Source organism: Anguilla rostrata, chromosome 10 (genome assembly GCF_018555375.3).
Source record: "Anguilla rostrata isolate EN2019 chromosome 10, ASM1855537v3, whole genome shotgun sequence".
NCBI lineage: Eukaryota > Metazoa > Chordata > Actinopteri > Anguilliformes > Anguillidae > Anguilla > Anguilla rostrata.
In genome coordinates, this window is record NC_057942.1 from 13,237,357 (window position 1) to 13,253,483 (window position 16,127).

The following is a 16,127-nucleotide window of genomic DNA, read 5'->3' on the forward strand; positions in this document are numbered from 1 at the left end:
TCTCCATCTCTAAGGCCAGGATTCTCATTACAACGCTCAACCAGGATTCTGGCCGACAAAAGCAATACTTAACTGGAGCAAAACAGTGTAAACAGAATCCTCAAGGGCAAAACATCAGCAAAGTGTCTTTGTGTTCCTGTGTGGGTCAGTTTAACATGATCCCTTGACCCACTGGCCTACCTATTGTTCTGCAAAGGAAAGAAAATCCATGTTGTTGTTTATTTTTAGTATATTTTCAGCAAGAGTTTTTTAAACTTCCTTAAAGCCCAAACCCTTGGCTTTGACCCAAATCAGCTTTTCAAGGTGAGGTATCAACAGTACTCAATTAACATGACAGCACTGAACACTTAACAGTACAGACAGGGCCTCAGTTTTTGCGAATGCTCTGGCTACCGAACACTGGAGCAAGCTAACCTCCAAAAACCTGAACAGAAGCAAGGCTGAAGCCTGAGGTTACCCATGAGCCTCTGCACAAACCAGCAGGCAGCATTTTATCAGACCCATTTAGTTTGCTTGCTGTTATAAAGGAAGAAGGTCTGCGTATGCATTAATTAGTCTGTTTAAAACTAGCATTACTGAAACTACCTGACACCACTAATACACCTCTGTACAACAGCACTGAACACAGCACACTACGTTATTGTTCACAGTCAATGGCAATTCGGACTTTAAGAGGCAATGTCTGCAACATGACATCATGCGGAAAACATAATCAATCTGTCTTCCCTTCTTCCGAATGCATCCCCGAGACGCCTAATTGAATCCTACAGAAGGCAGAAAGAGACAGAGCCCTGCACTGTAGCACTGGTGCCAGCACTGACCTATGCACAGGAGCACAGTGACACGCTGTGTCCCCCCAACACCACCCCACGTTTCCCACAATACACCTCTGACACACAAATGGCACCTCTCCACACAGACACAGAGAAATGCTCAGGAAATCAGTTCTGCGCTGACACAGTAGCAGCACTGAAGAAAACTGTTCTTGAGGCTGAGACCCTGACCCAAGCTCTTTAATTCCTCAGAAACCCATCATCAGCAATGCTTCATCCATCCAATCATCCATCCATCAATTTTCAGTCACTACATTCTCAAAGGGCGTTAGAGAGAATCAATTTAATCACAGTGCGAAAACACACACAAATGCACGCAAACACACCTACACTAAGGGAAATATAAGGATGTAAATTAAAACTGTACCATATGCAACTGCACTTACACAGAGCTGCAGTCAAGCCCTGGACCATAACGCTTTTGTACACTCTGCAGCGTGGTCCAATTGGCAATTAAGCCTTCCCCTGAACCATGACAAGAGATTTCAAATTCAACCATCTCTTAGAAACACAAAGGAAAAGCACTTCTCTTATGGAAATATTTTTCTTCTTTATTTACTTTCCCATTTGTGCTGGGGACAGAGGGCTTGAATTGCAATTTGTGCTTCTGTACTACATGTACACTGTAATTCAAAAGAGCTGGGGGGTTGATGGCTTACAAACAAACAAATAAACAAACAGAAAACAGAGGAGGCAAAGGCAAAATAAGGGTTTTGTTCACATTTCCAGATTTCTCCAGCCCAAACCAGAGTTTATCACCTTTACTGCTGAAAAAGCGAGACAAACATCACAATGAAGCCATGAACAGAACTAATCTAAACCATCAACAAGTCCAAAGAAATTAGGGAGCTGGGGCTGCCCACAGGAGAAGACCCTACGGCACTGAGGGAATTGCTTGTAGCTAAAAAACTAAAATACGATTTGGGGCAGTAGGTGAACAGGATGGTTTCAACATGACCCACTGTGCTTAATTATCCCGTGGAATGCATCATTCATCTGGACTTTCCCGTCCCCGGACAGGATATCTCACTGAGGAATAGGGCTTCCTGCAAGCATGGCCACAGCGAGGTGAGATGGGACAGCTTTGAAGTGAGAGGGCAGATGACCCGTAATTTGCTAATTGGGTTACGGGAGAGAGGATTAGATTTCTGGAAGACAGGGCTGGCAGGAGGAGAGAAAGGACTGAGCCGTGCTCGCACAGCCTGAGACACAGATACAGTTAGCACTGTGTCTTCAAATGAGCTAACATCTAAAATTCCTTCTCTTTTTATATGACTATGTGGTTTGTTCCCCAAAAAATAGAAATCTGCAAAGCTACGACCGCTAGCTTGTTCAGCTGGGAGGAGGGGTCCCTTTATGGAGTACCCGATAAACAGCCAATCATAATAGGCAGTTGATTTCTTTTTCAACGTGTGTTTTTTTAAGGGGTGTAGATGGTCTGCTCTCCCTATGTACTTTTTCCCTCTATCCAGACAGGGCGGAAAGCAGAGAGGGCCACTGATAAAGACGAGATCACAGCACAGAAAGCACCACGGCCATAAAATTAACCCACAGCCGCACAGGGGATTCATACATGGGTTAAGTGCCGGCTGCCCCACAGACCACGCCACGGGGTCAGACCTTAACAACAGGTTTTTCATAAATCAATCTGTAAAAAAGATCTGTTGTTGATTATAGAGACGGTAGACTGATTTTGCTGTTTAACACAAGGTGTGTGTGAGAAAAAAAATGGCCTGGTGGTTGAACCATTAACCGTAAATATTCTTACACACAGTAATAAACCTACCCACACACAATCGGGCACACAGGTGCTCACACGCAAGCTACAACGAAACCGATGTTTTCACCAACAGCAGTTAGGTAATATAACCAAATGAGTGTCATCTGTATATCAAGTGAGTAGATCAGTAGAAGACCATCTGACAGCTGAGTCAGGAGAGCTACCTTACTTGTGAGCTGCACAGTTCAAGCACAGCTGATAGCTGCAGCCAAGAAGCTGCAACACTGATATCGTATATCCAGTGCCTTGGTTGCTGCATTTTCACTTCACTATGACCTCGTATCAACTGAGTTTTTTCTGTAGATGCAGACAGGCTCTCATCAAGCATATTCCTGCTTAGTAAAAAGCACAATATGATCTAAAAGGCTATGTCCGGCTCTCATTTCAACACCCAATGGATGAAATGGATGGTGCTTGATTTACATAATGGACATAAGAGTTGCAGTTATGAGAGGGATGCGACATCAGCAGAGATTCTCCAAAAAAAACCACTGACTATGAGATTTTTCTTAATCTCTGCATGTGATCATGGTTGGTCTGTCCTTAAAAGTCTGCAGTAAGTCTGTACGTTTCAAACCTGGTCAGAAGATGAGCCCAAAAAATATACTATTTCTGTAGCTTCCACAAGATGGCAATCAAATGAAACTGTGCACAACAACATGAGTTGCCATTTTGAATTCCTCTCTATTTGAGTCACAGGTTAATGAGCTTCCCTCATTAACCAGTGTGCTTGTGGATATGACATGCAGACCACTGCCAGTACATCCCCTATTACAAACAGAGGCTGGTGGGCGGTTCCAAACCAGGCTTGACACCACAAACCAATCACACCACAGCATCTGTTGGTTTTTGTTGTTACACAACAGTTAAGGAATCAATTAAAACAGTTCATTACACAGTTAACTCACCACACCTTGTTCATTGGGTCGATACTGATTGCTGATTTAAAGGTGAAAACAAAAACCTGCACGTCCTGTGGCTTCCCAGGATGAGAGATGGGAGCCCTGCTCTAAACTGCATTCAAAAAAATACCTTTGATGGGCCGAATGGCTCATTTTCATCATCAAACATTCTTATGTTCTTATGTAAACATGAATGTTTGTAAACATGGGGCTCCAAAATGTTGAATGACAAAAAACTCACAAACATTCAGAGCCTGAAGAAGGAAAATCTGAAGATGTAGTCAGCAGACATTACAGAAAACTAAGAGATATGAAAATGGAGTGATGACATCAATAATTAAAATAATCTGGAGGAGATGGCCACAGTGTACTATAAACATCTGCCAACAAACTATGACTCAAGACTGGAGAGACAAGACTCTTTCAGGAATGCACCAATTACACAATTCTTGTGTACGACACTATTTTGATATTGTTTTTTTGTAACCAATTTCACAGTTTTCTTGACATTACATTACATTACATTACAGGCATTTGGCAGACGCTCTTATCCAGAGCGACGTACAACAAAGTGTACAACCATAACCAGGAACAAGTATGTCGAAAACCCTAGAGAGAAGTACCGGTCCAAGTGCAGGGAACAACCGCATAGTTCAACTTGGACCCTGAAGGTTAACTGATTAACACTAACACAAACGAGAACAGCAACAACGCGGTCTATGCAAAAATACAAGCAGTAGTTAAGACTGGTGCATTAACTAAGTCACCTACGAAACAGCCAAGTCTCTCTTCTAAAAGAAGAGATCTTTATTACTTCAGAGAGCACCTACTTGGTTAAATAAAGGCTACATTATGTGATACATATTTAGCCTACATAAAATGTATAGATTACAAAATGTAATCCTTTAATATAACGTATGAGTTTAACAACATTTTTTAAAAATGTATCACATAGATCACAGAAGCTGTGACCCATGTCACAAATAAGAGAGTTCCAGTGTTCTGGCCTTTTTATACACTGGGCACTAAGGGTCTTGTCATTAGCACATGTGAATAATTAATCACATCCAGATCTTATTGCACAAATGTTACGGAGGGCTCTAGAAAGACACCATTTGGCACTTGGCATCTGCAGATCTAATCTTCCACCCACACATACATAGAGATATTCACACATCAACCCACAGCACCAAGCTCAATTAAAGAATATTGAAATAGTGTTGAGGGAAAAAAAACACCCACCTACACTGGCAAACACATCTCATGGGCTTATCTAGTTAAACTTACATAAGTCAACAGAGATGAAGAACAAATACCAATACAGGTGGTCAAATTAATAACAAAGCCATACAAAGTGCATCTAGCAACGGGAGGAGTTGCCACCCGAATTGTCATCCAGTGAACTGTGCTTGTTCCTGCCCCAGAGTCCAAAAATATCCCCCACATTATTGGCTGGAATCTGGTCGCACTTTTTTGTACGTCGCTTTGGATAAAAGCGTCTGCCAAATGAATGTAATGTAATGTAATGGTTGAATCATTTTCTAAAGAGAGGAAGAATAAACAATACAATTTAGCCTACCTCCATCATCACACGCATTTAGGGGGACTATGACAACCCCTGGCAGAAATAGGTTACAACTAAAATCCTCTTCTTTCCCTCATACCTGCTTTAAGCCCCATTTAGCAAATCCCATTTTAATAAACACAAACAGAGGAAAGGTACAGGAAATCGTAATCATACTACAAATCAAATGTTTCGATTGCTTGATGGATTACTGAGTAAATACAAAACCTGGGTATATTTAGACTTCAGCATTACGTTTTATTGATTACAGAGGACCTACAGTATGCAATACAATATACACGCGTAAATCAATGAAAATTACTTAAAATGTAAGTACGTTGCAGATGTATAGCTCTTGACAATATATATACAATCATATAATTATGCATGTAAATATAACCGAACTTTTACGGAACAAGTAGCACATTTCTACAATTATGAGACGTGAAATTAATCGCAAACATGAACAGGTCCAGGTAGCTTTGTGCTTTCACCACACCATGTCATTAAACAAAGGCATGTGTTAAAATAAATGTTTTTTTAAAAGTGGCCCATGAAAAACATGCCCTCGATACGGCTCATAGACCAAAGTATTGAAATTTAAACAAGCTGTCTGAAAACTAAAAAAACGACCAGTCAAGTAAGCCACAGTAGGCTATGTTATGATTTTTACTAGTTGCGTATTTACTAGAACGAAACAGCGCTTCACCATTTAACACCATCGAAATGGTCGCAAGTAATTAAAGAGCAGAAGCTTATTTGCTCAATCAGTGGAACAGCACGGCCAAGCGAATATTTCCAAGCTTCGAAACAGACTTACCTCAAGCAGAGGTAGGTCCGGGTCCAGCTGTGTGAAGCTATGGAGTACGACCGGGCTCGCGTCCCCGGCCACCTCCAACCTCACCCCATCCCAGATGCTGCGTACCCTCCACGTGCTGGCATCAAACATCACATCGAAAGACCCAGATTTGACTGTCTGCGTCTCGGACTGCATTCCCATTAGGTAAACCATTGGTCCCTTAACACCGTTACGAGAGCACAGGAAGAGAAAGCCGAAGCCGGTGGATTCTATCCATGTCTTAGATCGTCTCGAATTAAGCAGTTGACTGGGTCAGCTTGCGTTCTGTAAAATAACGCCGTTTAGAAAGACATAAACCTTACGGGATGTATAACTGCTTCCTCGGTTTGCCGCTAGCAGCTACTCTCACCCTGGACAGTGCGAGTATACTGTTTCTTCGTAGCGGAAAACCAGAGCTTTCTTAGCTCCGCCCAGAGACTGACAGAACGCCCGCCCCTTGTGAAACTTACAACCATGATGTAATTTTCACAGTGCGAGGAAAATAAAAGTTCCGATCAACAAAAGGGACAATTACTGTTCGAATAATGCTCAGATTGGTTTTTGACGGAACGGTCCAGATATATTTCCCTTTCATGCCCAAGTCCATGATGTCATTCTAGAACCCATCTCTTTGTTCTGATCAGAAAGCAGATTTAGACTCAGCCACCATGGTCTGTACAGATGGGACTGGACAATTCCCATCTGTTTGGGACTTTGCATGGCCGCACAAAATATACTTGTCCTCTAAAAGTGAGCAATATTTTGAATTATTATTTCGGGAGCACTGTTTTCTACTTTTTGTATAAAGATGTGCAGGTATAATCAAAGTACGAGAAATAAGATTTTTAATAAATAAATTAAATACATTTTATTTTTCAAAACTTATTTTGTTGTTCCACTTACTTCCCACATTCTCTTTCTCTCTCTCTCTCTCTCTCTCTCTCTCCCTCTCCCTCTCCCTCTCTCTCTCAGTTTGGTGTTCCACTTTCCACATATGTTTTGTGTTAAGCGTGGGCTGAGTTGTTCCACTCACTGCCAGTAAGTGCTGGCTGAAAACACTGCCAGGAAAGCTGAGGAATGTGAAAGGGTCCTAACAAGGAGAGGGGGCTGAAGGCTTTCTGCAAAAGGGCCCTTACACCTGAGTTTGAGTTTAGAGTACAGTTTACTCAATTGGATACTTATTTGGATCTATCCTACATAATAATACCTGCTCAAACCACCCACAGATATAAAATGCTACTGTACGTGTCCAACGCAGTAAAAGCAAATGTTGGCAGTTTGCAAAGAATGACTCACAACTTAGCTTCTCTACATTTTCTTGCTTTTTTAACATTGACCAAAATAATCTGTTCTTCTGAAAGCAAATAATCCCTGTGTTTTAATTTGTCCATTTCGTGCTTGCTATGTCTGGCAACATTAGTTTAAGTAGGTATGCAAGCGTAGCATTCATAATACCTTAATTAAGAGCAACAGGAGGCTCTGTATTATAATCATCGTCTTAGGGATACAGCAAGGTTATGCCCAGATTTAAACTGATTTTCATATTATATGTGGTGTTATATCACTGATTTCATACTTCTTAATAATATATTCTTCAAAGAATCACCAAATGCATATACTGGTGCATATATCTATCCCTATTTGAAAACCACTACTTTATAATGCAACTGAGAACATTTATACAGGTCAAATGACTGTCCTTGAAAGAAGTCATGTGACTGCCCTTGACTAGAAACTATACAAAGAAGCATGGAGATCTGTGTAAATATAGGGATCCAATTGCAAGTGTCTCTCAGGACAAGGGTGACACACAGACCTCAGCACCTCAGTGGGACCACCATATCCCTCCCCCAAATCAATGAGGAGTCCCAGATGTCAATGATGTCATTTTTCACTGAGGGCACATATAGAATCACTGTCCGCTAGCACCGGATAATTATCATCACCCCTGGTTGAGATCAATTCACCCAAATAATTCTAGGGTCTTTCAGTGCCCCCTGCTCTTCAAAAGGAAAGAGACATCTTAATCAGCACCTATATTCTTAAAGCATCTCAGAGTAAGAGTGCTGATCCACTATAAGTGTTGCCATTCAGCTCACAGTGGCCAAGGCTGGGACGTGGACAACAGAAACCCGACCTGACTGGCACACATACTCATGCTTTATGAATATGCGCTCAGATTTCAGGATCTAAATGTAGACTTTGTTCTAACGCTCTGCCTGTATAACACGGCAAACATTTGCTTGGCTGCGATGTAAATCACAAAAAATAAAGAAAAAGAATACCGTACAGCTGCAGAGATGGTTAAACAAGCAGAATATCCCAGACAGATGGACAAAAACAAAACAAACTTCTGGCCTTGGGGGAAAAGGAAAACATGGGGGACAGGAAAGAAAAACAGACCTTACGAAAACAATTTGAGAACAGGGCGTCTAATGGCAAATGAGGCTGACTGATGGGTCTCTACTTGAACACGGTATACCCGTCTGTGAGTAGTGCATTCTGGGAAGCATGATTAAAGTGGTCATTACCTAACCCTCTCCCTCCACAGTTGTGTAACCCAAATGAGGGTGTTTAATGATTCACTCCACTGGTTATCTCACGGCTGGAATTAAGACTGAGCTCCTAATCGGCATGACGGGGGGTTACCTGGAAGTGAGGCAGTGCGATTAAAAATAGCAGGGCTCCGCATTTATAACCACCAGCTGCTTTTTCTCACACAATTACATGATGTGGCAGACCCAGCAATGGTTCGTCAGCCGACGGGTATTAATGACCCGGCGCACTCATGAGGGGGGGAATCTACCCGCCTATCTCCGGGCTCGTCTTTCACAGGCTCACGGCTGTCATGTCGTGTCATGGGCGCACCGGCCTCTCCTCCAGCGTTATTTAGCCAGAAGGTTTGCGTGGGAGCGGAACAATGCAGAGATTTCCAGCGCGTCCAATGATTCACCTCGCAACTCCGCAATTTGAGAATTACCAGACAACAGCAACAGCAATCACAGCAATGACTGTTTACCACGGCCGTTAAAGCACGTGCAGTATGAATTTGGGACCTGTTCTTATCCCGTTTCCTTTCCACGCCAAAGAGATGTTTGCAGGCTTACATTTTTTAAAGACTCACACCTCATGACAATTAACAGTGAGCATATAATTTACCTGTCTGTTGCCCCACAACCATCCTCTTGCTATATGTTTAATTAACTCTTGTTGACACAACTTCCGTTGTGTTACTTCACGTTTTACACCCAGCAATGGAAAAAATATGTTCAATACATACAGACCACTCTACTGACCCACCAAAAAGGTACTTGGGGTAGACTCAATGCAACAATCACATTGATGAGTGTATTGATACTATATAAATGGATTTGCATGCAGTGTCTGGCACTCTGGTTGAAAAAGGTGTCCACTGGTATAGTACTCCAGAACAGGACTGACCATGTGAATAACAGAACTGCAGTGTTCAATCAGGGTCAGCTCACTATTGCATTCAGCAATGGGATTGGTGTTTAGAGGTCAAAGTACTGAACAGTCTGAACCCCAGGTGAGATTGCCCCAGTGCAATTTGAAGTCCTTCAAATTTTCAGTTTCGAATTAGGGAAACTGTAAACCTTGTCCTTCTGACTCCTGAAGGTCAGCATTATATAACGGACCTCTCCAGTCATCTTCATCTCTGTATATACTAACAGAAGAAGAGCAGCAGCTGTGGCTGTGGACAGGGTTCTTTTGCACCTGGTATAATTCGAGAGTTGTTTCACAACATCATTCTTCACCCGTCAGCTCCCTCGCCCCTCTGCGTCTCCCTATCAGTTTCAGAGGAAAGACATTAGCGTTGCTCCTGCGCTTCCCTTTCAGAAAGCCGGACGGGCAGACGGGGCTGCAGCTGTGGAGTGGAGAGGAAGCTGAGCAGCGTCCTCCTGCTCTGATCACTGTCAGACCCACGACACTGCCATTAACCCGCATTTGTCACAAATCTTAGACCAAAGGTGGCTTTTTGTAGAGCACCCGTATTGTCTCTCTCTCTCTCTGTCTCTTTGTCTCTCTCTCCCTCACTCTCAGGCCTTCTCCAGCTCCTTCAAATCTTACTATCTTTCTATCTATCTTTCTCCCAAGACATGGCTGCATATACTAGTATTGCCGAGGGAATGATTAATTATGCAAGGCAATAGAAAAACATGATGACAGTATATATATATATATATATACAGATATACAGTAGTAGCAACAGAAAATAAAATAATAAATGATAACAGAAGAATGAAACACCAACAAAAATAAAAATATTAATAAAGATTATAATGATGAAACAATTTGTCCATTTGAATGTGCATGTGTCAACACCACACATTCAATTTTCTCCCCCAGTATCTAGGGGAGTAGAATGTACCCGTGTAACAAAATAAACATTATAAAGTATAACTCCAGTAGACTGAGTTCAAGTTTACTCAAAACAGAGTTCAGGTTTAACAGCATCCTGTCTCATTTGAACTTTTGTAAACCTGACATCCCCTCCTTTGCACTGGCCTCTGTGTTGTTGTTTGCGTGCCACGCGTCAGGAGGTGTATGTTTTACTGCTGGGGACACAGTGGCTGCACTGGATGTGCCTGAAGCGGTCGTCGGAGTCTGCGTGCCAGTGCACAGTCAGCAGGGGCCTTGCTCTCTGCGCCTGCGGGGCCCCTTCTCAAACGGGCCTGTCCATCGCATCACGTCCTGTCTCAGGGCAACGGACACAGTGCACGCTCAGCGACAGCGGCCCACAGGAAAATCTGCCGCATCAATCAAATGGCGATGCTGTAGCCCCGCCTCCCCACCTCCAGCGTCAGCGTGGGGCTGGCTGACATACGCTAGGCGACCCACTGCCAGGTGCTGCCTGTTTGCGTTGCAGCATAAATTTCAAAAGGGAACACAGTGTCTCCATCCCACCCTAGCAACGCACCCCACACACACCTATGGCATAACAGGCAGAGCCCACCTCTTTCAGCGCAATCGTTCATGACCTCCACCCCAGCCAATCGCTCATTTTCAAGCCCCAATAGCTGACCTGCTTCCTCTGCTCTAGATCGGCCCTGTAGCCCAGGGGCACCGCATGCTGCCGAAACAGCGGTCCCCTGAAACGCGGACCCCACCCCCCCCCGTGCTCCGCCCCCACACGCTAGCCCGCGACTCAAGCCAGCGTGTGGGCAGAAACAGACACTAATGACAAAGGGAAGGGACTGAGCATGCAGGCTGCAAGTAAACAGTGCGTAATCGACGTCCTCATGTAACCTGGCTTTTGTCTGTCTGGCTGTATATCTGTCACCACGTTCTGACCACACCAGCCTCGTAAAAACACCTCCTGAAACTACGCTAAAGGCGGCCCTCACTTTTACTGCCTCCCCTTCCTCAATTACGAGTTCAGTTTCCCCCCACCCGGGCAAATTCCGCACGGCTCCCTGGGTATTTATGCAACGTTAACGCAAATAAAATAAATTCAGGAACAACACCTCTCCACCAGAAACAACAATATTTTAACAGCAAGTTTAACAGCGATCACGTTCCCAAAAATAATAGCGATGCCATAATAACAGTAATATACTGTAAAAACAATGGTCTCACGCTATTTGGCAGAAAGTAAGGAACACACACAGAGGCCCCCACCCACACCCGCACGCACGGCTCAGAAGAAAGCACGCTGCTACATCTGCACCATGCGAGGGGGGGGCGCATGCACCAACTCCCATACTGGCAGTTCTGAAGCCGGGGAAGGTGGAGGAGGCAGGTGGCTGTGAAGTAGCTGCGGTGCCCAGGAATAATTTAATTGGAACGGCCACTTACATTTACCAAACTGCACCGGCGGGGTCAATAAATAAATAGCGGGACGCTCGCACGGTGACACAGCCTGACGCCCGACCCCCAGCACCATTTACTGCTCTCCAAGGAGGCTGACATCATCTGCAGCCCCCTCCCCCCGATGCCCCGCCTCGCCCCGCCCCACCCCCACTCCAGACTGTCACCAGCTGGAGACTGGAGTGCAGGGGGACTCCAGTCAATATAAAAGTCAATACCAGCGATGCTGAGATTTGTAGGCCACTTTCCCATTCTGTATGGCCGTTCCCACGTCTCAACTGTGAAGAGGTGTAAACTAATCTTCATTAGGAGGTGAGACTGATAACAGCACCTGGGTGGGGGTGGGGGACGGGGGGCAGCATGGATTTGACTGCTTACGGCGCTGTGCCACTCTCTAATCACAGAACATTCCGGAGCATCAGGCCGGTGACAGCAGGGAGTCACGAGTGAAGAATGCCGCTACAGACGGGGATAAGAATGGCAATGCCTCCCAACATGCAGAGAAGCACGCACACAAACCTCCCGCATTCTTTGTGTTCTTAGAAAAAAAAGACTGCATATCTAAAATGCAAAGTAGATTCCATTTACTGAGAGATGGCTATCATGTAAATTCTTTCCTGGCAGTCCGCAGGGCATTGTCATGAACTGCATTGATTCCAGGCAAGCATTGACTGATTAGACGACGGCTTGACATTCCTTCCTTTAGATATATGGCACATTCCTTACTGTAGATATACGATAGCATGTCTAACAAATGCTAAATTGGCGCACTCTAGGAGAGTCTGAGAGACAGCAGGCATCATCCTTTTGTCGATACCGTTCCCGTTGGTGACTTTCAATTTTCTCAGGGCTCTGCTGCTCTGTTCCAGCAGCAAATCCCCCCCGTTCCCAAGGCAGGTAATTGGCCACAATCCATGATGTCATAACTAGTCAGAAAATATAAGAGGCACACAGAGGCAGGACTCTATGTGAGCAACTCATCCCTGTGGCTCTTTACTGACTCACCCCTTGAGTGGATGCCAGAGCTTCTCTGCTGTTTCTGAACAGCCCATTTGTTCATTGTTGCCAAACAGAATGCGGAATTTTTAAATCCTAATTAATCCCTCAAATTTCCCATTGTTCTCCTCTAATACTTATCTCTGTAACAGAGGATTAACCATCCTGGCATAATTTCGGGTAATTCCCGCTTCCTTCTTGCAATGCCTGATGGGAAAATCGGCTTCTCTCTTCCCGTGTTGAAAACTTCCCCAGGTTCCCCCGGTGTTTTGTGCCTGGGTTCTCTGGGAGCTCCCCTATTCTCACCTCCGTGTGAACAAACAAAACCAGGGGAATACCCACAGAACTACCTTCTATCCTGGCAAGCTGGGGCTGTGGTTTCAAGGCACCCCAAATCACATCTGCATAAAATATTAATTCACTGCTGTTGTAAAAACACAACATGCAATATGCATTATGTTGCTCTTGTGAGTGAAACATCTTCTGGCCATAGCAAAAGGTCTGAGAATATCTCATTGTATACTAAAGCCTCTACCAAGCCTTCATTCCCTAAGCTATACAGCCTACAGCTCACCAAATAGTACTTGGAGAGTGAAATACTGCACTGGTTATTAAACTTATATCGATTGCATGGATTTACACTTGGACTTTTACTGTTTTGCAAATGTCAGATGATTTTGTCTAATCTTGGTGATTGGCGCATCAAAGCTCTTAACAGGGCTCTAGTAGATTTAGTGTGTGGGTGTGTGTACATGTTTGTGTATGTGTGTGTGTGTGTGTATACATGTGCTGGCACAAGTGTGGATTCACATGTATGCGTATGTGTGAGTGTATGTGCTGTATGTGTGTGCACATGTATGTGTGTGCGTGCGTGTGTGTGTATGCGTGTGTGTATACATGTGCTGGCACAAGTGTGCATTCACGTGTATGCGTATGTGTGAGTGTGTGTACTGTATGTGTGTGCACATGTATGTGCGTGCGTGCGTGTGTGTGTGCATGCGATAGTGTGTCTGGGCACATGTACGTGTGTGTGTGTGTTGCTGAGCTGGGACTAACATAATACCCTGTACACAGCTTTAGGAGATGCAGCATGAGACAGTGTCAGCAGTGCTGCTGCTCGCAGGTTGAAAGAGGCCAGTTCTAAGTAGAGCAGCCTACAGCTGACTCACAGGGGTCACATGATACCCAGGTCAGTGCACAGGGGTTAGTGGGTGAGTCACAATGCTGACCCAAGGCCTTCGCTTATCACTGAAGCCCGAGGAGTCAAAACAACTGGCCTCTTCTCCAGAAGCCTAGGGAGCAGAATGAGATATCCATGGAAAAGCCATGTTTGTGTGAATATTAGTGTTGACACACACAGCTAACCTCTATTACATATTTCATAAATGTAATCTGCTTGCACCAACATTGTAAGGCACTGAGGCAAGCCTTTTCATGCATTAGCAAACACAGCTATCTTGAGGCAGGATAGCTTGGCAGATCCCTCTAACTGGAAGGGAGGGTATCTTATTTTACTGCTCGGTTCAGAGAATCAACACCTCTTTATAGACAGCACTATGAGTCATTAGCGATTTTGGCCACTAGAGGGGGCATTTCAGGTTTGCAGGACCTAGAGACACAGAGCCAGAAGAATACATTTCACTGTTACTGCCTGAATGGATGTGCTTACACTCTGTAATCTGAGACCTTATTAACAACTGCGTGAAAAGCTCCAAATGAGTAAATCCTAGCACAGTCAACGGCACTGAAGGGAAAATATATTCAGCATGTGATCACATTTTTTATACTTGTTCACTGAGCCACATTTTTTCTCACACTGAAGTGGAAACATGATTTAAGATACAGAAACAAAAACAGCAACAAAAAACTAACGCAGATGAAAGCTATATGCAAAGGCTCTCAGCTGCTGCAGAACGAGTGAAGAGGTGACACCACTTGAAGAGCTCGTCACATCCACTCCCGCACGGTAACAAAATTATACCGGGGCTCAAAACACAGCGCTGCTAAAAGGTTAGCAGCAGCTGCTCTTCAGCTAACAGGGTCTCTGAAACAGATACAACAGGGAGTAACGTTAGTCCCCTTTCGAACCAGCTCAGTCGTACGTTAACCGCAGCCCAGAGCAGCTCTCGTTTCAGATGTGGGGTTTTTTAGGGTGTTTTTGGAAACAGGGTGATGGGAAAACCCCCAGAGTACCGAGCTGAAGTGAAGGGAGAGCTGTGATCACACAAAACAGGCAGCACCTGAGCTTCATGAACCGCATCATCAACACCCACAATTCCTTGAGAATATACGGCAGAACAAATGTCAGCTATGCAAGCCACCCTGAATGAGGGAGCCCAGAACGCAAAGGGACTGTCGCGTAAAGGGAAAACGGGAGAGAATCTGCGAGCTCTAGCAGCGTACCAAGGTGGGGTGGGAAAAGTCTTAAAGTACTAAAGATTTCTGCAAAAGTGTTTGCAAACCGGGCGGTTCAAGCTCATCTGCGCGTTTGGCGGCTTTCTGGGTCCCAGAGCTGGTGAGAGCGGCACGCAGACAGAAGGATGCCGCGCTGCCCCTCACACGAGTGCAGGGCTCGGGGCTCTGTCCGCCGACCCGAGTGTGACTGTAACACATCCCAGGCGCAGGCCAGGGCTGCGCGCCTCGCAGGCATCTCCGCCTGGGCGCTATAACTGCGCGGTCTGGGCGGCGGGTCCTCCGTGTCCCCGCTCTGAAATGCGGCTCGGATGGGGCGGAAGTGAGCTGAGGGTGGCATGGGCCCAGTCAATGCCCGCCTTGTCGTCGCTGATGGGTCTTGCCAGGGTTGCTCGGACAGCGAGGGCCACTTGGGATTCTTAGCGCACTGGAGGAGACCCTGCGAGGAGCTGTTCCTTGCCAACAGTCTTGACTGGGTGTTGTATGTGTGCGTACATGTATAAATGTGGTGTGTCTGTATACACGCAAGTGTATGTGCATGTGTATATGCGTGTGCATGCGCAAGCAAGTGTATGCGTGTGTGTGTGGGGTGTGTGTGCGTGTGTGTGTGTTGTGTGTGTGTGTGTGGTAAGAGTGCAAATACTCCCTCTTGCCTCTTCAACTGCTGGGAAGCCCTGAGAGAGGGCTTCTGGATCACATCTATTTGCCATTATTTACAGCTACTGCGGCAAGAGAACAAAGAAACAGTAGTCCTGCTGTGCATTTGGGCCTGTAGTTCGTCTGGAGAGCTCAGCTTTCCTTTTCTTTTTTGCCCAGCTTTCCTCGGCTACAATAGTGCTGTAATTGCTTTAAAAGTCAGATACACAGGCAGGTTTTAAACACAAGAAAAATGAGCAGATGGATTTGTTTTTCAATGACCTTTTTCCCTAATACGAGGAACGGACAGGAAACAACTGCAAACGGATGTTTTTCA

At 44.9% G+C, this 16,127-nt stretch overlaps 1 protein-coding gene across 5 annotated transcripts in view; it reads right to left on the reverse strand.

Moving 5' to 3' along the window:
* Positions 1–16,127, reverse strand: part of LOC135265044 (ral guanine nucleotide dissociation stimulator-like) — a 64,999-nt gene that overhangs the window by 25,115 nt on the left and 23,757 nt on the right. For 2 of the 5 annotated variants that reach the window (XM_064354240.1, XM_064354239.1), the window contains exon 1: positions 5,900–6,318. The exons of the other annotated variants lie outside the window; for them this stretch is intronic. In XM_064354240.1, the coding sequence (XP_064210310.1) occupies positions 5,900–6,091 (192 nt within the window). In that variant the 5' untranslated portion in view covers positions 6,092–6,318. Of the gene's footprint in view, positions 1–5,899; positions 6,319–16,127 lie in introns of those variants that run through there. 5 annotated transcript variants of the gene reach the window in all.